Raw genomic sequence first — 27,012 nt, forward strand, 5'->3', positions numbered from 1 at the left:
TGCTTCCTAAAATGACCCTGTCTCAGACAAGCGGCGAAACACTGTTGCAAACATTCAGAGCTGTGGTTGGACTCGGCGGGGATATGTCTCCTGATACAACTTTGCTCTCCGCCGCTGGCTGCCTTTTGCCTTTCCGAAAGTAAACATAACTGCGCCAGCTCTCGATTCGAATACAAAACCATTGTGTACAACGCTCTATCACATCCACTACAATGTGAGTCAGCAAGAGAAGTGAATCGGACACAACATAACCAATTACTGCAGCAGGAGAGGACGCTAGGGCATGACGTATGAGAAACAGTTCCACACTCTAGGTGGGAGCCCTGCATGCTGTATCTGTGGCCGCATGATACAACGCGTATTAGACCGCAGTCTCTGTAACAAAGTGTATTTGCATAAGTGGTCTCTAGCATGGAAACCAAGCATTTCCGGGCATAAGTTCATTAGACCTTTCTTTTCCACGCCTTCTCATCGATAAGTCCCTAGAGTTTGTACACGGCGCAAAAATTCATCCTGTAGGTAGAAACAGGTCATAAACATAAGAAAAATTTTATGATCAAAAACTGTTTTGAAATCTATATACGATAGTTATTGGGATGCTGTGTAATTATGTCACATTTAACTAGTCCATAGTCACCGTAACTGCTCTCAGTATTTCGACTGATCATGTTAAGAAACGTTTTGTGACTGAAACCCTTAACGCGTCAGAGACCTAGGTTTGCAATCCAAGATGGCCGCCGAGTGAGATCACAGGTATTTTCTTCGTCCGCTAAAATAACTTATTTAAGAGGAAATAGTGCCAAGTTTAAATATTCTTTGTTTTTATTACTTGCTGTAGTGTCCGTTCTTGTCACACAACTGAATATTAGCGTCCAAGCAGAGCTTGTTCTTGAAAAAACTTGTTCTTTAGCTGAGGTCCCGATAATCGCGACATAACCCGTAATTTTGCGTGACATAAACACAACAAATTCTATTCAAGTTTTCTTGATAGTGCAAAAATCGTTTAAAAAAGACAGCTACTATTTTCATCAGTGTCTATTGTCGCAATAAAAGTGTAATTAAACATTTCTAAATCGTATTTAACTAACACATTTCGTACTGTTTACTAGTTAGATAGACGCGATCTAGGTCTAAATTTTCCGAGTTATAAACGTTTAAAAACCTGACCAAACACGCCTGATAACTTAAATTCTCTAAAAGCAAAGTAATTACAAATTCATTCTTCTGTTTTTGCATCTCTAAATCAGTAGAAAAACAACAACCACCGCACATAAGATCTTTGTGTCGTTTTTTTTTTTTTTTTTGCTTGCAGACATACAATCTCGCGACCTTGACAAATTTAAAACATTCTTTAAACTTAACTATTCTTTCGAAACTGACCATGAGTGAGAAATGTGGGAGCTGTTATAGGGTAGTGAGTAGAGGGATTTGTTGCCAATCTTGTAGGAAATATTTTCACTGGGGGGGATGCAGTGGGGAGAATGTTGGGAGAACAGAAGAGGCTCTCTCCTGGAACTGCAGAGTATGCAGTAGGAACATTTTAATTGGGGAGCAGGAAAGGAAAATCTGTGCCCTTCAGGCACAGTTGGAGGAAGCAAGGAAGGAACTGATAAGGATCAAGGGAAATAGGGGGGAGGAGGGTGGTTGGGAACTGGCAGCTGGTAGGAGGATAGGAAGAAAGAGAACGCGATCTGATAGTTTTATCATCAACACCAAAAACAGGTATCTGCCACTGCCAGAGTTAAGTGGAGAAGAGCCTCAGGTAGAACGAGGAGCAGGAAATGTGCAGCACACTTCAACCGAGGCCAAGAAGCCTAGGAATGTACAAAGTGTTAGGAAGAAGAAAGTGCTGCTGCTAGGTAGTAGCCATGGGCGAGGTGTAGGCCCTCAGTTACAGGAAAGTTTAGGGGCAGCGTACCAGGCCACCAGTATCTTCAAACCAAATGCAGGGCTAAGTCATGTGATAGAGGACCTAGGGTCTTTATGTAAGGATTTTACAAAAGAGGACCATGTAGTGATAGTGGGTGGGGCGGGAAACAGTTTGGACAGGGATGGGGCATATGAAATAGGTGGTGACCTGGACAAGATAGCTTCCCTGACTCATGGCACCAATGTACACTTTGTTGAGCTGTTCCGGCGTCATGATCAGCCACGCCTTGATGGAGCTGTGAGGCGAATCAATGTGGGGCTGGGGATGGCTCTGAGGACGGCCAACTTTGCTCATGTTTCTCTGGTGCCCGTCGGGACTATCAACAGATGGGGTTTCACTAGGCATGGCCTACACCTAAACAGGACTGGGAAGGGAAGATTGGTACAGCTGATTCATGAAAGTATAGGGGGTGGATCTCGGGCCACACATGGTCAAATACCTGTTGTCATAGGTAGGAAAAGTAGGTCTTTTTAGGATAAATCCAGACAACAGGTTCCCCTGCCTAAAGAGTATCTCTAGCAATTCAAAAAATACTGAAACAATCACTCACAAGACAGATTATAACACTTCAAAAATCACACATACCAGATGTCACAAAGAAAAACAAACCATCGGAAAGAGTAACATGGGGCATTTCACAGACTTAACAATCCTCCATCAAAACATGCAATCAATAAAAAATAAAATACAAGCATTAGAAGTTGAGCTCCAATCTTTGAACTGCACAGTAGTTTGTATTACTGAGCACTGGTGTAGAGACACAGAAATCCAACATGTAGTATTATCATTGTATGAAAGGGCACACTCTTACTGCAGAACTACTTCAAGGGGTGGAGGATCATGCATTTATATCAGAAAAGGAACACAGTTCAAATCTAGACATGACCTCAGTACAGTAAGTGAAGACAAACACATTGAAATATCAGCTATTGAATTATCAGGGCTCGATATCACCAAGAAATTAATCATTTTGTGTGTGTATAGATCTCCCAGTGGTAGTGTGGACACTTTTTTCAATAAATTAACAGAAGTTCTAGATAAAGTCTCAAGTACAAAGGTCAACATAATGCTGTGTGGGGACATAAACATCAACACTAATATCATAAATGAATCCAGCAGCACCTTCATAAATATCCTTCAAAGTTTTGGCATGTCCCTATTGGTCAATAGTGCAACAAGGGTTACTACAATGACTGCATCAGTAATTGACCATGTGGCCACAAATATAGACAGGGAAAAATGTGATGTAGCTGTAAAATATCTCGGACTATCAGACCATCTCTGTCAAATAACAACAGTAAAATCAGGCATCGAATCATTCCCTAAACTACAAGCCTATAAACGACATCTATCAGAAATAAAAATAAAAGATTTTTCAAAAGAACTAGAAAAACAAAGCTGGGATGAAGTGTATAAGGAAACCAATGTGAATATGAAATTCTCCAAATTCTCCACATTGTTTAAATTGAATTTTGAAACAGCATTCCCAAAAGTATGCATGACTGTATCAACATCTCACAAAAACAGATGGATAACAGCAGGTATTAAGAAGTCCTCCCAAACACTTAAACACCTCAGTTCCATGAAAAAGATTCACAATGATCCAGAATTCTTAAATTTCTATCATAGATACAAAAAGATTTATAGGAAGGTGCTGATTGCTGCAAAAAAGTCATTTAATGACAAAATAATATATAATGCAGAGAATAAAAGCAAAGCAGTCTGGGATGTTATAAAAAAGGAAATGGGGAGAGGCAAACAAACGCAGAATAACATACTGCTAAGGGAGGGGGATAAGGTAATAAATGATCCACAACACTTAGCAAACTATGTAAACGAGCATTTTTCAAGTATTGCAGAGAAGTTACAGCAAAAATTCCCCAAAACAAATATAACACCTGCAAAAATTGTTGCACTAGATACAATGATGTTACTTCCAACCACAGAGAATGAAGTCAATAAAACTGTTCAAAAGCTAAAAAATAAAAAGTCAGAAGGCTTAGATGATGTACCAATGTGTGTACTGAAACAATGTATAGGGATTATACAAGGCCCATTAACAAATATAATAAATGAATCCTTCACATCAGGGACATTTCCAGAGCAGCTAAAACAGGCAAGAGTTGTACCTTTGCTTAAGAAAGGTAATGCAGAAGACATAGAAAATTACCGGCCCATTTCCCTGCTGTCAGCATTCTCAAAAATAATAGAAGCAATTATGAAAGACAGATTAATGAATTATCTGAATAAATACAATCTTTTAAGCAAATCACAGTTTGGTTTTCGAAGTGGCAAAAATACGGAGTCAACCATAGTAGAATTCACAAAAGTTGTTCTTAATGCTCTTGATAAAGATGAGTGTGTCACAGGCATATTTTTGGATCTTTCTAAGTCTTTTGATACAGTCGACCACAAGATTCTATTAAATAAATTAGAAGCATTAGGAATAAGACGGGTAGCTAATGACTGGTTTCGATCATACCTAACAGATAGGGTACAAAGAGTAGAGATAACACATACTTCAAATAGATCTAAACATTTAGTAAAATACTTATCAGAACCAAAACATATTAATATTGGGGTTCCACAAGGTAGCATATTAGGACCAATACTATTCCTGATATACATCAATGACTTTCCCAGTAGTGTTACTCATGGTGAGAAAATTCTCTTCGCTGGTGATAGCAATATTATAGTCACTGAGAGAACAAGAGAACTCCTTACCGAGAAAGCAAATGAAACTCTCAAGGAAGTTTACGATTGGTCAATAAGCAACAAATTGACATTAAACATAAAGAAAACTAATGCCATGAACTTCAGTTTGAAGAGGAAAAATGACAATGTTAAATTAAATGTAGATGGCACCTCTATAGACTGTGTAACAAATGCAAAATTTCTAGGAATGAATATTGACTCTCAGCTGAAGTGGTGCGGACACACAAAGGTACTTGCAAACAGAATGTCATCAGCATGTTATGCCCTTAGAATTCTATCATCTGTGTGTAACATGCAGTGTCTTTTAGTTACATATTATTCATATGTACTCTCAATTCTTAGCTATGGCATTCTTTTTTGGGGAACAAATCCACAAAATATGAACACAATTTTCAAACTCCAGAAAAGAGCCATAAGAATAATAACCAGAAATAGTAGTCGAGCTCATTGTAAAGATCTGTTCAAAACACTGGGAATTTTAACTGCTCCATGTGAACACATTTACCAGTCAGTTGTACACATCAAAAGTAACATTGGCAATTACTGCACAAACAGCTCTGTCCATGACCATGCAACAAGAGATAGACTCAACTTACATTTACCAAGAAAAAATAAACATAAAACTCAAACAGCATTTTCTACCAAGGAATAAAACTGTACAATAAATTACCAAAAGAGATTAAAGAAATTTCAAAAATACACTTATTTAAGAAGGCAGCTAAAAAGTACCTGTTATGCAATACATTTTATACATTGAAGGATTACTTAGATAAAGCAGAGTAGGGGTTTGATAAAAAAATGTTATACAAACAAATAATAATAATAATGATGATTATAAAACATCCAATATTCCACATAACACCTTCACTTTATTATTTTTCTTCTTTTTTCCTTTCTAGAGACACTCTCCCCTCAAGCTATGCATAGCACAATACTAACACCTCTTCCTCTTTCTGAGCTCAACATCTCACTCATTATGAAGGGATGCTGACTCAGTTTTTCAGGATAGCAAATGGGAACTTGCAGTACAGAAAATGGCCCAAGGATCACCTGTGTGTGTGTGTGTGTGTGTGTGTGTGTGTGTGTGTGTGTGTGTGTGTGTGTGTAGTGAGTGAAGTGTTATGAAACAATGTGTGTAAAGTGTGTGCAGTGACTGATAGTGAAATATGAGTGAATAGTGTGACATTACATTATTTAATGAGTTATTTGTAAATAAATTATTGTATACCAGGAGTAAAATCTAATGATTGTCTCTAACTAGAAGTCTGTAAATATATGTGTATACGAATTAGCTTATTGTAAATTGATCGAAGCTTGTAAATACTTTGACATGTCCTATATCCTTGTAAAAAGAGATCTACGGATGAATAAAACTACTACTACTACTACATCAGTATACTGTAAAATAAAATATGAAGAAATTAGTGGTAGGCTTTGCATGTAAGACGTAGTACCTGTACTTACTGCGAAGAAATCCGGTATCGGTAACGCTCAGACAGTCCTGATATACTTGCGAATTAGATAGGTACTGGGCGAAAGTCTTAATTGTATTTTCCTGTGTAAGAGAGATACCAACTCTGGTGTATAGTGTACAGTGATTTATATCTCTTTTTTTTCTAACTGTCTTGGCCGAGTGAAATTCTGTTCACATCCCGCAGAATTAAGTGATTTAAGAAGTAGTTTATAACAGATTCGTAGCGGTAATTTGATTTTCTTTTATGTACAATGTCACTTTGTTTCAAATTGAGTGTAAGAGGTCCATAATTAAAGAATCTGTTGCTGGCGCACTCGAGCTGATGTAATTTCAATGTATTGCTCACGCGCTGCCTGCGATATGTAAGCTAGAAGAGAATCTGTGACCAAAGAGCAGTATTGACTGCAGTAAGAACTGTGTGTTAGTAGGAGTAAGTTGTTGCTAGCGAGCAGTCTGGTCTGGTGTATCGTGTTGGCTGGGCCGGTCGTGTGCAGCAATGGCGGGGCCTGAGCATTGTAGGATTAGATAAAAACAGCCTTGCGCATATGTAGTATTGTTACATCAAGTCCAATGCAAATGTTTTAAAAAAATCTGTTAATAATAATCTTTCTCATAAAAAGTAACTTTTCACATTTATCTCAATTTAAAGAATTCACTAATTTCTCCAATCCTTGGCAATCCCGATTATTGAAAAGGAAAGTCAGTTCTTTCCTTTTTATAAGACAAATCTATTGGCCAGCATTGCACTTAGCTGCACCAGGAAAATTTCTTATAGGAGCAGATATATACGCGTTATCCGGCGATCTAATTAAGGTAAGATTTTTCAGTTTATTCAGAATGATGTATCAGGGCCATGACGCAGCATTGCTGACGTCCAAAATTTACCAGGTTAAATTGACTGTCAATTATTGAAAGGTTATAGGTTTGTCACATTGTATTATATTTTCAGTGTTGGGTAGTTACGCTAAATGAGAATATTATTCATATTATTTTATTTTTGTGGGGAGGTTACACTTGGCGACCCTGCCAGGATCGAATTTTTGTGAATTTCTGAGATGTAGTCAGTTATATATCTGCTCTTATTTACTTATTATTAAAAGTAGTTGGCATTTGGCGCAACGCATTTACGAATTTGTCACTTTTTCTTTCACAGATAATCGATTTATTGCTCTTTGTTGTAACTGTATTTGTTACATTTTTTGCTTTGTCTTTGTTTGATTTTGTGCTTAACTTTGAGTTGTGAAAATGCCGCGAAAAACTTCTAACAGTACATCGCGAGTCATAATGGGTGAAAAAGCCGACTTTAATAATTTGACTGATGATACTAGCGACACTCAGTGTCTTGATGATAATCCTCCAGTTACAGACAATCAGTGCGTACCGACCACCAGTAATGATTATAATCTAAATGATGAGCAAACAAATTCAATTGTGTCCACTGTAAATTTAACGACAATTGATGACGCGGCACTTTCTGTTACAATGAACGCTGTCCAGTTTGACACGCCTGATTTGCAAAATTTACGTAGCGAACAGATAATTGTTTCTAACGAAGGTGACCAATATACACAAAGCACGTCAGATTTATTTGATTCCGCTGTAGTGACCAACAGAGCACATCCGATTAGCAAACCTTTTTGTGAATCAGACCATGACCAAATGGTTATACAAAACGTGACACATGCAGGTACACCATCACACAGCACAGAGAATACAGCAGCTAATTTTGGCATGGATCGAGTTATGGCTTTATTGCCACAACTTAATGAAAATCTCAAACAACAAATTAATGAATCGAACAAACAACTTAATGAAAAACTAGACAATAATTCCAAACACTCGAAGAAAGAACAAGACGACAATTTCAAACGACTTAATGAATCGAACAAACAACTTAATGAAAGTTTGAAACAGTCGAATGAAAAACACGACGAGAACTTTAAACAGATTAATGAACAGATTGCAGCCGTTGCCGTGGAATGTCATGATACTAAAGAACAATTACGTGAGGAAATTAAGGCTTGTGCTAGGAATAGTAGTGAAGAAATTAGATCCGTTGCACAAGAATTAAGTAATACACATGCAGCCACAACTAAATTACTTAGAGATGAAATTAGTGCAGTCGTTAAACAATGTTCTGCAAACGCAACACAGTTACGCGACGAGTTTAAATCAATGTCAGCAGAACTTTCACGCACACTGGATGAGAAACTAGACACGAAATGCGAACAACAGAACAGCCTAATTGACGAACGTTTTAATCACCACCTACAAAACAGTGAAACGCGTTACCGTAAATTCATACAGGAACAGAACAAAGTAAAGAAACAAGTCATGGAAACAATTACTGCACAGAGACAGGAAGATAAGCATAAATTATTTACGAAAGCAAAAACATACGTAGACAATAACATTGCTACAGTATCAGACGAAATCAATACTATTAAACAGTTGCACGCCGAATTGCATGATGAAATATCCAATCTTAAAACAAAAACAGACACACACACAGTTGACTTTCAGACAGTGACCAACAGACTTGAACAATTAGAATTAATACAGGATCCCGATGTCATTAAAGCAGACGTTAAGAAATTGAACAAAACTACCCGTAAAATCCAAAAACAAATTAATGCTTGTGACACTAAAAATGATGATCAGGTTAAAGCATTGACTGAAAAATTTTATGAACTGGCCAGTCGTATTGACGATATCGAAAATAACAATGACACCAAATCAGACGATACGTCACCAGTTTCGTTTAATCAAACACCCGAATTCCAAAATTTATAGCAGACGATTAGTGAGATAGGTTCGTCCAATAATACATTACGTAGAAAATTGTCATTTTTACAGCACGAATTGACGGAGATGAAAAATATTTCAGCCTCTAACACGGCACAGCATACGCCACATTCTGAACATTTCTCACACTCACACAGCCAGTACAATTTAGGTAATTTACAGAGAGTACGTGACTTTGATTCCGGGCAGACACAGACAAACGGATTATCATACAATCCTGAACCAATTCACACACTCAGAGACGATGACGTTGATTATAAGCAATTTTTATCCGTGAAAAAATATAAAGTATTTAAAAATGACAAAACACAAGTACACCCTTTGGCCTGGATACGACAATTTGCTTTTGTATTTTCACCAGCTTGGCCTGTAATGCAGAAACTAGAAGTGGACTGGATGCAACCACTTCTTTTTGACATTTCACTGGCATTGCCTGTAACGCAGAAACTAAAATTTATTTGCAGCGCGTAAGTGACCTCAGGGGATTCATTACACTTCGATGAATATGTGCCGTAGCGTGCACAGGGCCCCGAGCCGTAGTAGTGCTATTTCATCTTTAGTTTTCTGCACTGCTGCCTTCTGTTCTACTATCCTTTATATCTATCAAAACAGCTCTTCAACTATCGATCTATCTAGGATTAAGAATGAGTAAAGACAACCTGATACGACGAGTTTTACCGAAAGCGACAGTTTTCTTTAGAAACTCTCGAAGCGACAAGAACTACCAGCGTAATTTTAATAACAGACAAAGTTTAATCATCAGTATGTACAAAATTTCCAGCAATCGCAAACACATTTTGGGAACAATAGAGGGTTTTTACCGCAACAGCATCAAAAGCAGCCGGTTAGCATACCAAACCAACAATGTAGTCTGCAAGGTCAACCAAGCTTTAATGTTTCGCCGCCTACACGTATAGCGTCGGCTCCACCAAATAGTAACGCACAGCAACTTACGTACAGAAAACACATCATTTCAACTCCTATCGCAAGGCGCCGTATAGGAATAACTATCATAACAGAAGTAAAAGTAATGAGCACAGTTTTCAGCGTAACAGTCGGTCTTACCAGCAGCAGAATCATCGGCAACAACAGATTATCATGAATGAACAAGACAGTAGAAATCATACCCAACGTAAAAGTCAGGGAGAAATAACAGAACAGTACAAATAGTGGAAATGCCACAGCATCCTCCCGCAAATAACAGCACGTCAGATAGAATTTGACTAGATACAGCACAGATTGAACCTTCTAGCGATGTAAGCAATACTTTTGATACACAGACTCTTGTTCACGAAAATGTTATTACTTTTGACGACATCCGAGACACTCTTTGTGCATGAAAAACCAGTTATTCAAAAAACCAATTACCACCCTGTCATTGAAGTAAAGATTGGATCATCCACATTTTCAGCAGTAATCGACTCTGGATCACCTATGTCAGTTATAAATAAGGAAACTTTCAACGAATGTAACGAAGAGAATACTTATCCTACGTTACCATTAGGTAAAACTAAAGTAAAAGGAGCAGTATCTGGTAAAGGAGTAGATGTAAAATTACAGACACACTTATCATTTTGTATTGCAGGTAATACGTTCCACTCAAATTTTTGGATTGTTCCCTTATTGACAACAGACGTTATTTTAGGTACGAATTTTTTGGTACAACACGACGCAATTATTGACTTTCAAAATTCCTATTTAATGTTAAAGGATGAAAATGTACAACTGGCATTAGATTTTCAGCACTCTTTATCTGCAGAAGAACAAACAATTAATCGGACAGAGGTCATTTCTGCATCACGTAACACAGACTGTCATTCCACATTGTTCACAGATACGTTCGTACACAACTATAATATACCAGACGAAGCCGACTATGACGTTATGCAAATGATTTCTGATAAAGTTAAACAGAGCAGCGCAAATACAGACGACGAACGTACGCAACTACGCAAAATTCTTTTACAGCAAGCTCCAGTTTTTGACAACATCCCTGGTACTATATCCGGTTTCATGTATGAATTTCAAGTTAAACAGCACGACACGTTTAAAGCCAAACATTATCCCATTCCGTATATTCACAGAGAACAAGTTAAGAAAGAATTGCAAGATATGCTTGACCAAGGTATTATTGAACCAGCAGTTAGTCCGTACATAAACCCGCTCCATATTGTTAGGAAAAAGGATGGCTCACTTCGCCTCGTACTTGATTCACGTCACATCAATGACATTATTATTAATGAAACAGATCGCCCACAAAAACTAGAAGAACTTCTACAGAAATTTCATGGTACTGCTATTTATTCCACATTAGATTTGAGATCAGGATTTTGGCAAATTCAGCTCCATCCGAACTGCAGAAAGTACACAGCATTTCTCTGTTTTGGTGACTGTTATCAATTTTGCAAATTACCGTTCGGTTTAACAATTTCTTCAGCAGCATTTATTCTCGGTTTGAATGCTATACTTCCGACAGAACTTAAAAACAGTATCGCAACGTATGTAGACGACATTCTTATTGCAGAAGCTAACTGGTCTGAACACAATTTGATTCTGGAACAACCGTTGCAAACTTTTCGTGCACAAGGACTCACAGTTAATCTTAACAAATCGCACTTTGGCAGAACTTCCATAAAATTTCTTGGACATGTAATTTCAGCAGAAGGGATTGCGCCTGACCCGGAAAAACTTCAAGCTTTACGTGACATTACTGTTCCAACGACGAACAAACAACTACGCAGCTTTCTGGGTTTAATTAACTTTTTCCGTAAATTTATTCATTACTCTGCTTTAGACACCCTAGATTATGCCAACTGACGGGTAATAACACTATTTGGTCCTGGGATGGCCAAGCGCAGTATGAATTTGTCAATCTGAAACAAGCTTTGTTGAATGCACCACTTTTATCACACCCAGATCTCACTAGAAATTTTTCCATTGCCACCGACAGTTCTAACACAGCTTTAGGCGTAAACATTTTTCAGGAAATTGAAGAAGATGGTAATACAGTAATTAAAAACATCGCCTTTGCAAGTCGCCTTCTGTCATCCGCTGAAAGTAATTGTTCTGTTACAGAACTTGAAACACTATGTGTTGTTTGGGCATTTACCCGATTTAGGCATTTTCTTAATGGAAGACATACTACCGTTTACACAGATCACAGAGCTATCCAGTTTTTACTTTCCGCTAAATTTACACATGACAGATTAAGCAGATGAAAACTGTATTTAAAGGAATTTAATTTTACAATTGTTCACATTCCCGGTACACAAAATATTGTAGCAGACGCACTATCCCGTTCTCTCTGCAACAATCATCAAGACATCGCACCCAACTTCTGCCAAGCCAATTCTAGCCTCATGTACAGGGTGTTTCTAAAATGACCGGTATATCTGAAACGGCAATAAAAACTAAACGAGCAGCGATAGAAGTACATCGTTTGTTGGAATATGCTTGGGACAATAGTACATTTTCAGGCGGACAAACTTTCGAAATTACAGTAGTTACAATTTTCAAAACAGATGGCGCTGCAAGTGATGTGAAAAATACACTGTAGAAGACAACGCAGTATGTGGGTGTGCCATTCTGTACGTCGTCTTTCTGCTGTAAGCGTGTGCTGTTCACAACGTGTAAGTGTGCTGTGGACGACATGGTTTATTCCTTAGAACAGAGGATTTTTCTGGTGTTGGAGTTCCACCGCCTAGAACACAGTGTTGTTGCAACAAGACGAAGTTTTCAACGGAGGTTTAATGTAACCAAAGGACCGAAAAGCGATACAAAAAAGGATCTGTTTGAAAAATTTCAACGGACTGGGAACGTGACGGATGAACGTGCTGGAAAGGTAGGGCGACCGCGTACGGCAACCACAGAGGGCAACGCGCAGTTAGTGCAGCAGGTGATCCAACAGCGGCCTCGGGTCCATTCGCCGTGTTGCAGCTGCAGTCCAAATGACGCCAACGTCCACGTATCGTCTCATGCGCCAGAGTTTACACCTCTATCCATACAAAATTCAAACGCGGCAATCCCTCAGCACCGCTACAACTGCTGCACGTGAGACATTCGCTAACGATATAGTGCACAGGATTGATGACGGCGATATGCATGTGGGCAGCATTTGGTTTACTGACGAGGCTTATTTTTACCTGGACGGCTTCGTCAATAAACAGAACTGGCGCATATGGGGAACTGAAAAGCCCCATGTTGCAGTCCCATCGTCCCTGCATCCTCAAAAAGTATTGGTCTGGGCCGTCATTTCTTCCAAAGGAATCATTTTTCAGATCCGAAACGATTACTGCATCACGCTATCTGGACATTCTTCGTGAATTTGTGGCGGTACAAACTGCCTTAGACGACACTGCGAACACCTCGTGGTTTATTCAAGATGGTGCCCGGCCACATCGCACGGCCGACGTCTTTCATTTCCTGAATGAATATTTCGATGATCGTGTGATTGCTTTGGGCTATCCGAAACATACAGGAGGCGGTGTGGATTGGCCTCCCTATTCGCCAGACATGAACCCCTGTGACTTCTTTCTGCGGGGACACTTGAAAGACCAGGTGTACCGCCAGAATCCAGAAACAATTGAACAGCTGAAGCAGTACATCTCCTCTGCATGTGAAGCCATTCCGCCAGACACGTTGTCAAAGGTTTCGGGTAATTTCATTCAGAGACTACGCCATATTATTGTTACGCATGGTGGATATGTGGAAAATATCGTACTATAGAGTTTCCCAGACCGCAGCGCCATCTGTTGTTGACAATTGTAACTACTGTAATTTCGAAAGTTTGTCTGCCTGAAAATGTACTGTTGTCCCAAGCATATTGCAACAAACGGTGTATTTCTATCACTGCTCGTTTAGTTTGTATTGCCGTTTCAAATATACCGGTAATTTTTGAAACACGCTGTATATTCAACAAGTCGCATTTGAAAACTTCATTTCATCGTCATCACGAGATATAGCACAAGAGCAGAGTAAAGACAACGTATAGAAAGAAATTAAACACCTTTGGGAAGATAAGAATATCTTTACCATTAGAAACCATTACACGGTACGCAATAACATTCTGTTCCGCCGCTCTCACCCTGACGGCAACTGGTTATTATGCATTCCTGACGAACTTGTTAACAAATTAATTTGGTATACTCATTTAAGTTACGCACATTATGGAGCCAGAAAATGTTTTCTTATACTGAGACAGAACTGTTATTTTGCCAACATGGAGAAACGTATTCGACGAGTTTTAGCGTCATGTAAAATCTGCCAGAAAGCTAAATCAGACACGAGTTCACATATTCCTCCGTTACATCCCATTGTACCTGTTAAATTGAGACACATGGCCGCTGTAGACATTTTTGGTCCGATTCCCAGAACCAATAGAGGTTTTTGCTACATCTTTGTCGCTGTTGAACTCACTTCGAAATTTGTTACCTTTACTCAGTTGCGCAAAGCTACTGCATTTGTAAAACATTTTTTATTTCATAAAGGGCATGTATTGAAAGTAATTTCCGACAATGGACCACAATTTCGATCTGCGATATGGACACGTATGTTACGAGCTATCGAACCCTTGTGAACGACTGATGAAAGAAATTGGTAAACTGTGTAGAATGTACTGCCATAAGAGACATATTGATTGGGATACACACTTACTCTCATTCCAGGATGTAATTAACTCCATACCAAATTAATGTACTATGCTATCTCCGACTGTTATATTGAAAAATGTTGAACCACCTAACAAAATTAAAGAATTAGTACGTATCTTTTCCTACATCTCGTCGACTACGTCACCATGAAATAATTGACATTGCGCTCAGCAACATCAAACGTGCCGCAGAGCGCCGGAGACGACAGCACAAACAGGTTTGTACACGACGTGACTTCCACATTGGACAGAAGATATTAGTACGCATTCATTATTTATCCAACAGAGGAAAGAGTAGATGCAGTAAATTTGAACTTCTATACGCAGGTCCATACAGAATTCGCAGCATTCCTCATCCCAATGTGGTACATGTTGAAACTTTGAGAACCAGAAAAAGCAAAGGCAATCACCAGTCTCCAATATTAAACCCTTTATTGAATGAACATACTTTATGATTTATCACATTTTCATGTCTTTTACGGTTATTGATATGAACACTTACTGATGATTATCATATTTTTTCCTGGCAAGTGCCCGGCAAGGTAAGGTTAGCAGGTCGCTTTTCTTGTCGTTATATATCAGACCGTGCACATTTTCCATTTTTTTGTGTATGTATGTTTGTTTTCCTATCGAAAGTAGAATTTTTCTCTGTATGTACTATGAAAACTTTAAGATGTAACAAACACCAGTTAACATTGACATTTTGCATTATGATATCTCAACATCTTGACTATTTTACATACTTTGCTACTACATTATGATACTGTGAGTACATTTTTTGCACTTGAAAACTGTCTATGTTTTTGACGTAATATGTTTTCTGTCATTCTAAGCTGTATGCTTAATTATATTACTAGAAACAAGTTTTTATTTAATGGGTGTATGAATTAAATGCAAGATATTAATCCATATTCATCGTTTTTCAGAAAGCAATACCGTGTGAAAGAAATGAATTAAACAACCACAGTGGTTTACTATGAAATGGGAATTTTACCATCAAAATGAAGGAAAGAAAATGGAATATCTTGTTACGAAGAGTAAATGGATCAGAATTAACAAGCGTCAACCAGAATATACTGTACACATCGTATGATAGCAGTCTTGACTAATTATTTTTCTTTCAGAATACAAGGCGATTGATGCAGACTGTCCGACAGAACTATAGATGTTAATTTTAGTGATGAAATATGCTAGAAGTAAGAAACTCTATACTATATCAAGTAATGAATGTTAATGAATAGTTGTATGAAGTAAATGGTAATATGAATATGCATAATGAAGTGTCTATTTTTTGCAGATGATGATAAATGATGATGAATAGTTATATGAAGAATATGGTAATATGAATAATGAAGTTTTTCTTTGCAGATGATGATAATGATGAAGTTTACATATTTACTGTTAGTTAAGAAATGCTATGTAGTTATTTAAGTATTTGTTGCAGTTCCTTTTGACAGTATGTCTTATGTCGCATAGTATAATGACTGAATGATTTGGGAAAGACAGCTAGAGTACATACATATTAAGTACACGTTTCATTACCTGTTAATTCGAAGTTCACTATTTTTCAGCATAATATGCATTTCTTCTTTCAGCTCAATAATCTATTTTGTATTTTTTCCAGGAGAAGCTTTTTGTGACATAATATGCTATAAGCAGTTAGTTATTAAACCTGTTATAGTACTTGCATTTTTTTTTTACCCAGTTGTGTCTATCATTTATGAATGTGATCACATATACTGTACTTGTTTCATAACCTTGCTACAGCTGACTCATGACGAATGACATAATTAATCCTTATTTCCAGCAATAAGTCAAAAGCAAATATTTTCATGCCCCAGCAATTAATTATCGATCTCAGTGCGATGCATTGCTAGCAAAAAAAAAAAAAAATAAATAAATAAATAAATAAATAAATAAAAATTCAAGTCCCAACTATTACCAGTATATAACTAAATAATGCTACCAGTTTAAGATATGTTTTTAGTCCTAAAGATAATGCAAATTTTCTGTGTATTGATTCCATTATGTCTATGTATTATTGGACTATCGACCTTGAGTAATAGTTCCAATGTCTTACATTTTAAATATGTCTTATGTCACTTACATGATAGCGTATATAAACACCGGTAACTTGATGCTACACTCAATAATTCCGGTTTTAAATGATGACTTGTGAATAACACTGAATGATGTTTTGTAACACTGTACGAATACTTTGTAACTGGCCAATGTTTGCCACTTGTTACTGTAATATGATGATTTATGCATAAATGCTATGCCATTAATTAAGTCTTGCCAATAATTATTCAAATTGGTTGATACACTAGTGTAATTCTATGATGACTAGCATAAGACTTAATGTGTCCTTCACCTGCTGACCTAATTACTGCAATATCCGTTTATCCTGTCCATCCTCATGATCATGGAGCACTATATTGGTTTTTGCACTAATTCTACGTTGCTGTAAGAGTATGGATTCTACAAGAATATGGTGTTGACATATCCACAACCTTGAACGATGGAGATGTTATTATGGTCCCACTGTCTGGTGTACCTAATGTACTACCAAAATGATAACATTGAATATTAATACAACATTTCAGTGTCTTGGCTACACTGATAAATACTTCAGGGAAGAGAACTTCAGATTGTCTCACTTGGTGTTGTGCTTCTGCAGAAAGATATGGACTTTCAGTGCAGCTACGTGCAACCTACTGTGCTACAACCATGATGCAATCCTTCCCATTCCTTTCCTAGTTTTTATAAAATGGTGAAGACTTATACAGTGCGTTTAAATTTTTGTAAAACGGTAGAGACTTATGCAGTGCGTGTGCACTTTATTTAATCTCTTAATGTTTTCAGTTCATGTAAAAAAAAATGGTAAAAACTTATACAATGTATTTAAATTCTTGTAAAATGATAAAGACTTGTACAGTGCGTGGGCACTTTATTTCATTTGCTAATGTGATCAGTTCATGTAAAAATGCTAAACACGTATACAGCGCGTGTGCACTTTATGTTATTTGTTAATATATTTTGTACTCATTGCGTATATACGTTGTCACTTCTGAATATGTTTTGTACTCATTGCATGTGCACTCTATTTAATTTCTTAATATGTTCTGCACTTATCAATGATGTATATACTCTGTGATTGTAGCCTTAGTAAACTAAATAGATTATAGAAAAATTTGTTGCTCATGGCAAGTCCAATTGACTCACCATCGCTGCCAAATTTTTGCCCCCGAGTGGAGGGTTATGTAGGAGGTCCATAATTAAAGAATTTGTTGCTAGCGCACTCGAGCTAATGTAATTTCGATGTATTGCTCACGCGCTGCCTGCGATATGTAAGCTAGAAGAGAATCTGAGACCAAAGAGCAGTATTGACTGCAGTAAGAACTGTGTAGCAGTAGGAGTAAGTTGTTGCTAGCGAGCAGTCGTGTCTGGTGTATCGTGCTGGCTGGGCCGGTCGTGTGCAGCGATGGCGGAGCCTGAGCGTTGTAGGATAAGGTAAAAGCAGCCTCGCGCATATATAGTGTTGTTACATCAAGTCCGATGTAAATGTTTTAAAAAAAATCTGTTAATAATAATATTTCTCCTAAAAATAACTTTTGACATTTATCTCAATTTAAAGAATTCACTAATTTCTCCAATCCTTGGCTATCCCGATTATTGAAAAAGAAAAGTCAGTTCCTTCCTTTTTTATAACACAAATCTATCCGCCAGCATTGCACTTAGCTGCGCCACGAAAATTTCTTATAGGAGCAGATATATACGCGTTATCCGGCGATCTAATTAAGGTAAGATTTTTCAGTTTATTCAGAATGATGTATCAGGGCCATGACGCAGCATTGCTGACGTCCAAAATTTACCAGGTTAAATTGACTGTCAATTATTGAAAGGTTATTGGTTTGTCACATTGTATTATATTTTCACTGTTGGGTAGTTACGCTAAATGAGAATATTATTCATATTATTTTATTTTTGTGGGGAGAATACACTATTTTATTTTTGTGGGGAGGTTACATGAGTACATCAGTTGTTTCGACACACCGCAAAAATAGAAACACTAATTAGTGGGGAAAACAGACAGTAGTACAGTTGAGGACGAAAGGGAAAGCGATTGTTTTTAATTTTCCAGAAACACTCGCAATCCTGAAGGCAAATTATTCGTTCGTGTTGGGGCACTTGTTACCTATTTCTCTTATTACCTTTCACAAATTTGCTCTCTCTACTAAGTGCCTGTCTGGCGAGCGTACGAATCTCTTCACACTGAAGCTATTTACAATGTGCAACGGGCCCGCAAATCCCAGAAGCTACATTGTACGTCACAGACAGGACGTATCTGCTTGTACAATAGTAACGTTCGTGGGTGCGTTGTTGAAACTGAGACACCGTTGCTGAACATAGTACGGAAGCTATGCTGGTCTACTAACACAGCCTAGTGAACCTAAAACTGCACAGTTTTAGTCCAGTGCGCTACTACGGGGCTGTGTTTGTCCACTGAGATGGTCCACTGAGGGCCGAACCTCACAATAACCCTCGGCTGGGTGTGGGGCGGCCGTGAGGCGGGTGGGCTGCTATTGCCTGTGGTGGGTGGGGGTTGTGAACCACCGAGGGCTACGGCGGGGCAAAGCCTCTCCGTCGTTTGTAGGTCCCCGGTTCAATACACACAATACACACTTTTGGCTTTGCTGGCAGTTTCACATGCAGCCAGCAGATCAAAACGAACCAATGGACGTCATTAAGTTAACGCAGGTTGTAAAGGTGATGCCGACGCCATGAAGGACAGTGCTGGGGAAGGCTGTTGTGTACACTAGACAGGGTGAGCGGACGCCAGTCGCGAGCTGACACAATGCTGACAGCACAGGTAACGCCGCCGCTGGAATTCTGCACGAGATGACAGCCGCTCTCATGTTCCTCAAGCGTTTGCCTGCGGTGAAGGGGTTGTATGGTAAAGGTTACGCAAGGTGGGCAACAATGAGCCTTTGGTGGAGCACGCTGAGAAGACGACGCCAGTCTGCGGCTAGGAGAGTAATATACCAGCGACCACTACGCAGGCTACAGGTAGTATGCCCTCTATGCTCTATGCCCTCGGCAGAGCACGACAGAGAAGATGTGAGAATTCTATGAGTGTGAGACTGAAACTTTCCCATTTCAAAAATATCAGCAGTCGGTCTCTCATATATATAAAGCAGATAGGAATCTTTGGAGGATCGTACAAAACAACATGGTAACGCGTTCGTTTGAGGCACCGGCAGCACAAAGTCAAAACACATTCGTAGGCCTCTGGGCTCGAAAATTCTGGAATTCCATTGGTCACAATTATTGAGACTTGGGAGGAGGCTCCACGGGAAGTGAGCCTCGCAACTGGACGCCTGCTCGTGAGAGGCTAGGACTGGCTCTCAAAGAATGTGTGAATGCTACGAGGGAAGAATTCGTCCGCTGCTAGTGAGAGAATCATTCCGAATTCTGTTCACAGAATTCGGTGTGAGAAGTAGTCATTTCACGTTGCAGCTCCAACTGGAGCGTAATGTAATGCATGCGTTAGGCAGCTTTTCGGGACTCAACAAGGATTGCCTTACAGTGGCCACGAACAGCAGCACTGGCAGACAACGCAACGACACTGTTGAAAAGAATGATAAGATCAGAAGTCGGCTTCTTGGTATGTAGGTAACAATGTACTCAGTAAAGGTTAGTGTGTTAATGAGTAACAGGAAAATGTCCTTCTGGCATGCATAATTTTACGAACTCAAATTTTGGCAATCACTGTGGTCATATCCCGAAAACGAATCAGTGTCCTAATAACAGACTAACCTCTCTATCAGTTCCTGGTCTTGAATCTCCGCCAATCTGAGTTACTTGTAAAGTTTCATCTTCTTGTGATAATTTGTCAGCAATAGGAATTTATTAAACATGCCCGTGGTACACATCAGTGCAACTACCGCACTCGTTTTATTTGAGTATAATAAACAATAGAAATACGGCAACTTTGACTTTCATTAAAATTAGATTACAGTATCACTATTCCACCACCCTTTTGAAGTCTTTAGCACTATATTTTAGCATTAATAAAAAATCCTTGCACAACAAATGACAGTTTACAGCCATATGGGAATTGTGAACCCGTCTTGATACAAAACACTTTTGTTATCTATTTATTCCCGAAATTAGTTCCAGCAACAAAAATCGCCGTCACCAGTGGGTCTTTAAATCTAAATCTTGCAGAAAATCACGTAGTTATAAAACACCGCAGAACTCCCAATACAATTTTCATACCCTCCTCGACATGCCACATATTTCTCGCGACAGACGCGAACAGCAAAATGGCGTATTGTTTTGGATTGTGGAAGAAGTGCGGAAGGTATGTTTTTCTCTGTATGGAAGGCAGCTGCAAGCCGTCCAGTGAACATGAGTACACGACAAACTAAACTAAGTAACAGCGTAGTACACACCAAAACTGTATCCACAATACTACCGTAGTCCTAACTGTATAACGCTGATATAAGAAAGTTCACATTTTTGTATTTGTTTACTAACAGCCGTTCACAAAGAAGCAGATGACATAATGTATGCCGAGAAAAATGGCAACAGAAACACACAGAAAATAAGCCTCAAACGCCGGCCGCTGTGACCGAGCGGTACTAGGCGCTTCCGTCCGGAACCGCGTTGCTGCTACGGTCACAGTTTCGAATCCTGCCTTGGGCATGGATGTGTGTGATGTCCTTAGGTTAGTTAGGTTTAACTAATTCTAAGTCTAGGAAACTGATGACCTCAGTCCCATAATGCTTAGAGCCTTTTGAACCATTTTTTAAGCCTCAAACAGCGGCAACAATCTTAAAACCATTCTGTAATATATAACAAATAAATACTATCGATATGAAAATATCCACGGGATTCAATATTTAAGGAACAAACAGAACATACACTCCTGGAAATGGAAAAAAGAACACATTGACACCGGTGTGTCAGACCCACCATACTTGCTCCATACACTGCGAGAGGGCTGTACAAGCAATGATCACACGCACGGCACAGCGGACAGGCGTGAATGGAGGGACGAATGGAGACGTGTCGTCTTCAGCGATGAGAGTCGCTTCTGCCTTGGTGCCAATGATGGTCATATGCGTGTTTGGCGCCGTGCAGGTGAGCGCCACAATCAGGACTGCATACGACTGAGGCACACAGGGCCAACACCCGGCATCATGGTGTGGGGAGCGATCTCCTACACTGGCCGTACACCTCTGGTGATCGTCGAGGGGACACTGAATAGTGCACGGTACATCCAAACTGTCATCGAACCCATCGTTCTACCATTCCTAGACCGGCAAGGGAACTTGCTGTTCCAACAGGACAATGCACGTCCGCATTTATCCCGTGCCACCCAACGTGCTCTAGAAGGTGTAAGTCAACTACCCTGTCCAGCAAGATCTGCGGATCTGTCCCCCATTGAGGATGTTTGGGACTGTATGAAGCGTCATCTCACGCGGTCTGCACGTCCAGCATGAACGCTGGTCCAACTGAGGCGCCAGGTGGAAATGGCATGGAAAGCCGTTCCACAGGACTACATCCAGCATCTCTACGATCGTCTCCATGGGAGAATAGCAGCCTGCATTGCTGCGAAAGGTTGATATACACTGTACTAGTGCCGACATTGTGCATGCTCTGTTGCCTGTGTCTATGTGCCTGTGGTTCTGTCAGTGTGGTCATGTGATGTATCTGACCCCAGGAATGTGTCAATAAAGTTTCCCCTTCCTGGGACAATGAATTCACGGTGTTCTTATTTCAATTTCCGGGAGTGTATATAACAGCGTTTTATAGTGTTTTGTAACTATGCTATTTTCAGCATTTTTTAAATTTAAAGAACCGACTGATGATGGTAATACTTGTCGCTGCAAATAGTTTGGGGAATAAAAAAATAACAAAAATGTTTTTTATCAAGTCGGGCTCACAGTTCCCATATTGTTAGTTTTTTATACAAACACAAAACAAATAGAAGAGTTCCAAGATAAAATTATTTATATTTTAATTTCCAAGAATGATTGCGTATCTATGTTGGAGGCGCCCAAACGATACATATCGAACGTGCGATAGTAAATCGATTATGGAAGTCTCGTGGCGCGCGTTTTGATCAATTATTTGTGATCGCAATTTTTATCAGTTTTCCGTTGTTTCCTCAGTTCGTGTACATTACATTCCCGCCGTAATTATTTGTCATTTGATTGGGAAACCCACACGGTTTCTGTTAATAGCGAGTGTAATGTCTGCTGCTTCTCACGTTTCTTCTGCGGATTTTCTGGCATGGAAAACTCTACTTCCATGCGTATCCAGCATAGACGAATGTTTGACTTTTTGTTGCAAAACATGGACTTCTGCCGGACGAGGAAAGGAGGGACTGTGTTGACTGTGACGCTGCGAAGTCTGTAAAACTTAGAGGAGTGTGGACACTGAGATTCCGTTGCAATTTCATTGCGGACTTTGCGGAAAGCGAACCAGCGTCAGGAAAAATACGTGGTTCCAGTCATCCAAATTATCGATTCAGACGAGCGTAATTTTGAATCGTGCTGGATTCGAGATTACATGTAGCCAGACACAGCATCAGAAACTGAGTTATCGGCCAATACCGCATGTGACTATTTCGTGTTTTCCCGAGAAGCGTGTTACGTGGCAGTGACAAATGACCGTGTGCCAATCGGTGGACCGAATAAAATAGTAGAAGTGGACGAATCTCCTACTGCTAGACGAAACAACGAGAGAGGACGACCTTCTAAAAGTGAAGTAGATTATATTTGGGTTATCGGTGGGATAGAAAAAGAGTCTCGTAAGTGTTTCGTTGTAGGGTGTAAGGTGACTTTAGTGTGTCTCATAAAACACTTCATATTGCCTGGAACAAAAGTCATCACAGACGGGTTTCAATCGTACCAAACTCTGAAAGCTAAAGGGTTCGACCACGTTTTCATGAACTACTTTGTGGAGTACGTCTCTTCAGATGATTCCACGGTCCACACCCAGAAAGTAGAACGGCTGTGGAAGTCTGTCAAGTCTACCATAAAAAGAGAAGAGCCTCCAGGACAGAGGGACGAACTGTACTTTCCAGTAGGCCTCCCTATACTTCCTCAAGTGGCGTTTGCAGGGGGAAGTCGACGAATGCGGTCTGCCGATATTCCTGCGCGATATTGCAGAGTTTTTCCTGGCTACGGGAAGAAAAGGAACTGCCCCTGTAGCTTATACATCACACGGACTGTGAAAAGACGATAAGCCCGACGACGAGTAAGGTAAGTCGTCTCCTTTGAATGTACAAGTGCTTCTCTAACGCTTTTCTTTTGTCGTTGCTGTAGTGACAACTTGCAACATACTCATAACGCGTGTCACAAGACTTCCATAATAGATTTACTATCGCACGTTCGATATCGCTTGGACCCCTCCAACTTCGATAGGCAATCATTCTTGGAAATTACCGAAATTAATAACAGAAAGGCGTAGGTGGTGGGGCAGTGGACAAGTATCGCAAATTTCTCTTGACTCAAAATATCTAGCAGTATAAAGGAACTGCTGAAAATAAGCCCTCCAGCGCTCACCTTCCAAATGAGGTTGCCGATGATGGAGCCGACGTGGGCACAGTACTGGGACTGGCACAGCAGCTGGAACTTGAGGTTCTGCAGCTCCTCCTCGGCCCGGTTTATCTGCTCTTGCTGATAGTCCCACTGCTTGTGCAGGGCGTCGTACGACTTCTTCAGCTCCTTCAGTTCGCAAACGATGCGCGTCGGCACAACCTGCTCTTCGCCTCTTCCCGCCATCTCCTGCCGTCACAGGTAGAGCTGCTTGGCAGGTCAACTCAGTCGTTCTTGTTCAGAAGCGTGCTTGCGAAACCCACCTACGATTTTGATCGTCCCACTGTATTGCGAAAAGGCCGTTACTACGGAAACGAACGTTTTTCGTTCGGCAACCGACTTGCATTGTTGTCTCCAATTTGCGAACGAGCGTACGGGCTTTCCGCAGAAATGATTAGTTTTAGGCACCTGTGATGTATTGTACTACTAGGTTTCTTCACACCATTTGCCAGAGGTAAAGAATTGGAAAACGTGACTGTTGAGGATACGTTATACAAATGATACATTATGGTTCTCCTTGCCTATGAGAGCTTCGAACTTCCACAATCATGAAAACCTCAGTACGGAATACCTATTATATCATGAACATTTTATAAACTGGAATAGAGATACACGTATATTGTCCTTACGAATGTTAATGCCATTGACTGTTTAGTCCTTTGTACTGAAAGAAAGAATATTAAAATTCCGTAACAACAATACGCTGCCTAGTATTCGAGGTATGTGTGAAAAACCGAAATAAAAAGTAATTTTTTCAGGTACAGGGTGTCTATAAAGTATCTCTTCAAGTTTAGACTTCAATAACTTTGAAACTATGCTAGGTTTTACAATGTGGTTTTCAACATGTGATGAGAAATATATAGCCTTTTGTACCTTCAAGCAAACGATTTTTGACGCTAAACTGAACTTGATAATCTGGTAAAATGAGCGTGCCACAGGAGAATACTCAGTGTGTGGTCTGGTCCATATAAAAGACGTCCGATACCAAAGAGCAGCGAAACTGAGGAACATGGTATGGAAGGTTACCACAGTCCTTACCAACCATCGGGACTTGGCATATCTCATGTGTGGAAACAGGTAACGTTCACCACAGAAGAAAAGGGGCAGACGTCGTCCATATATTTCAGATGCCAGCGAGGACAAGGTACGGCATGCGTTTGCTAAGAGTCCGTCCAAATCAGCGCGTACAGCGGGTAGAGGATTGGAAATGAGACAATCGACAGAACCCAGTGTCTTGCGTATAGTTTACGGCTGTATCCCCGCAAGGTGCAGCTGCTTCAGGCAATGAAGCTTACAGACAAACGTTAGCGCAAACATTTTGCATAGGCGATGCTAGACAACACTGGCGCAAAACATTTCATGTATCCGGCAAACCGAATCGTCGTAACGCTCGTAAATAGGGTTCACAATATCCCCATGCTACACATGAAATGGAAAGAGACAATCCCAGTGTCAATGTCTGGTGCGGACTGATGCACAATTTCATCATTGGTCTATTCTTTTTCATCGAGTAGAATATTCTGTCAAAAGGTGGTGTTTACCGCGACATGTTCCAAGAGTTAGCTGTGCCACAACTGGAACACCTACAACCTTATGTCACATTACTGCGGGATGGGGCACCACCCATCTAGTCTCCAAATGCCCCTCAATTCCTAGATGAAAAGTTTACGGATAGAAGGATTGGACGAGATGGTCCAATTCGATGGCCACCACGATCCCCTGACCTAACAGCACTAGACTCCTTCCTATGGCCGGCTGCTGTGACCAAGCGGTTCTAGGCGCTTCAGTCCGGAACCGCGCTGCTGCTACGGTCGGAGGTTCGAACCCTGCCTCAGGTGTCGATGTGTGTGATGTCATTAGGTTAGTTTTAATTAGTTCTAAGTCTAGGAGACTGATGACCTCAGATGTTAAGTCCCATAGTGCTTAGAGCCATTTGAATCTTCCTGTGGGATTTTGTAAAGGATCTGGTCCACCAGACCAGTGTTAGATACCTACAGGACTTGAAAGCATACATTCGCAATGAATTACAACATGTCACCGTGGAGAGAAATGGAATTCCAACTAAACGTGATCCGTTGCACTAAGGGTGCACACAGTGTTGTATATGAAAGATGAAACAAAACTATATGCCCTATCTTATCACATGTTGAGAACCATTTGTTAATATCTACTACAGCTTTAAAGGTATTAAAGCCTTAATCTGTAAAGATAATTTATGGACAGTCGAATGTTCAAATGTGTGTGAAATCTTATCGGACTTAACTACTAAGGTCATCAGTCCCTAAGCTTACACACTACTTAACCTAAATTATCCTAAGGACAAACACACACACACACACCCATGCCTGAGGGAGGATTCGAACATCCGCAGGGACCAGCCGCACAGTCCATGACTGCTGCACCCAATACCGCTCGGCTAATCCCGCGCGGCTATGGACACTCTGAATATTTTAAGTCACATATAGACGCTGCTGCTGTAGAAACGATTAAATATCTTTAATATCGCTAGATTATCTATAATCTAACATTAGAATTTAATGAAGCGCATGAATGGCAAAAACGCTATTGCAAGCGGTACATGGGAAGATTATAGCATCATTCACGATCGTCCAGCTCCATTGTGAGAGGCTACTCATACAAGGGCTAATATTAATTGAATAAGATGTCGTTCATGCGCTTCGTTAAATCGCTATGTTAAATTACACAATTACATACAATTTTCGAAGTTAGTGCTGTTTAATCGTTGCTACAGTAGCTTTCAAATGACCGAAGAGCAACTTATTCCTGGAATACAAAGATTCTGTGTCCTCCTATTAACATATTGTCA

The 27,012-nt window shown here is 39.8% G+C and overlaps 1 protein-coding gene across 1 annotated transcript in view; it reads right to left on the reverse strand.

The window, feature by feature from the left end:
- The window catches only part of LOC126267736 (heat shock factor 2-binding protein-like), a 168,252-nt gene extending 143,810 nt beyond the window's left edge, over positions 1-24,442 (reverse strand). The window contains exon 1 of the mRNA XM_049973039.1: positions 24,153-24,442. Within this exon, the coding sequence (XP_049828996.1) occupies positions 24,153-24,371 (219 nt within the window). The 5' untranslated portion in view covers positions 24,372-24,442. The remainder of the gene's footprint in view (positions 1-24,152) is intronic.
- Between the last annotated feature and the right edge of the window lie 2,570 nt (positions 24,443-27,012).

The sequence above is a fragment of the Schistocerca gregaria genome, chromosome 4 (assembly GCF_023897955.1).
Source record: "Schistocerca gregaria isolate iqSchGreg1 chromosome 4, iqSchGreg1.2, whole genome shotgun sequence".
Taxonomy (NCBI): Eukaryota; Metazoa; Arthropoda; class Insecta; order Orthoptera; family Acrididae; genus Schistocerca; species Schistocerca gregaria.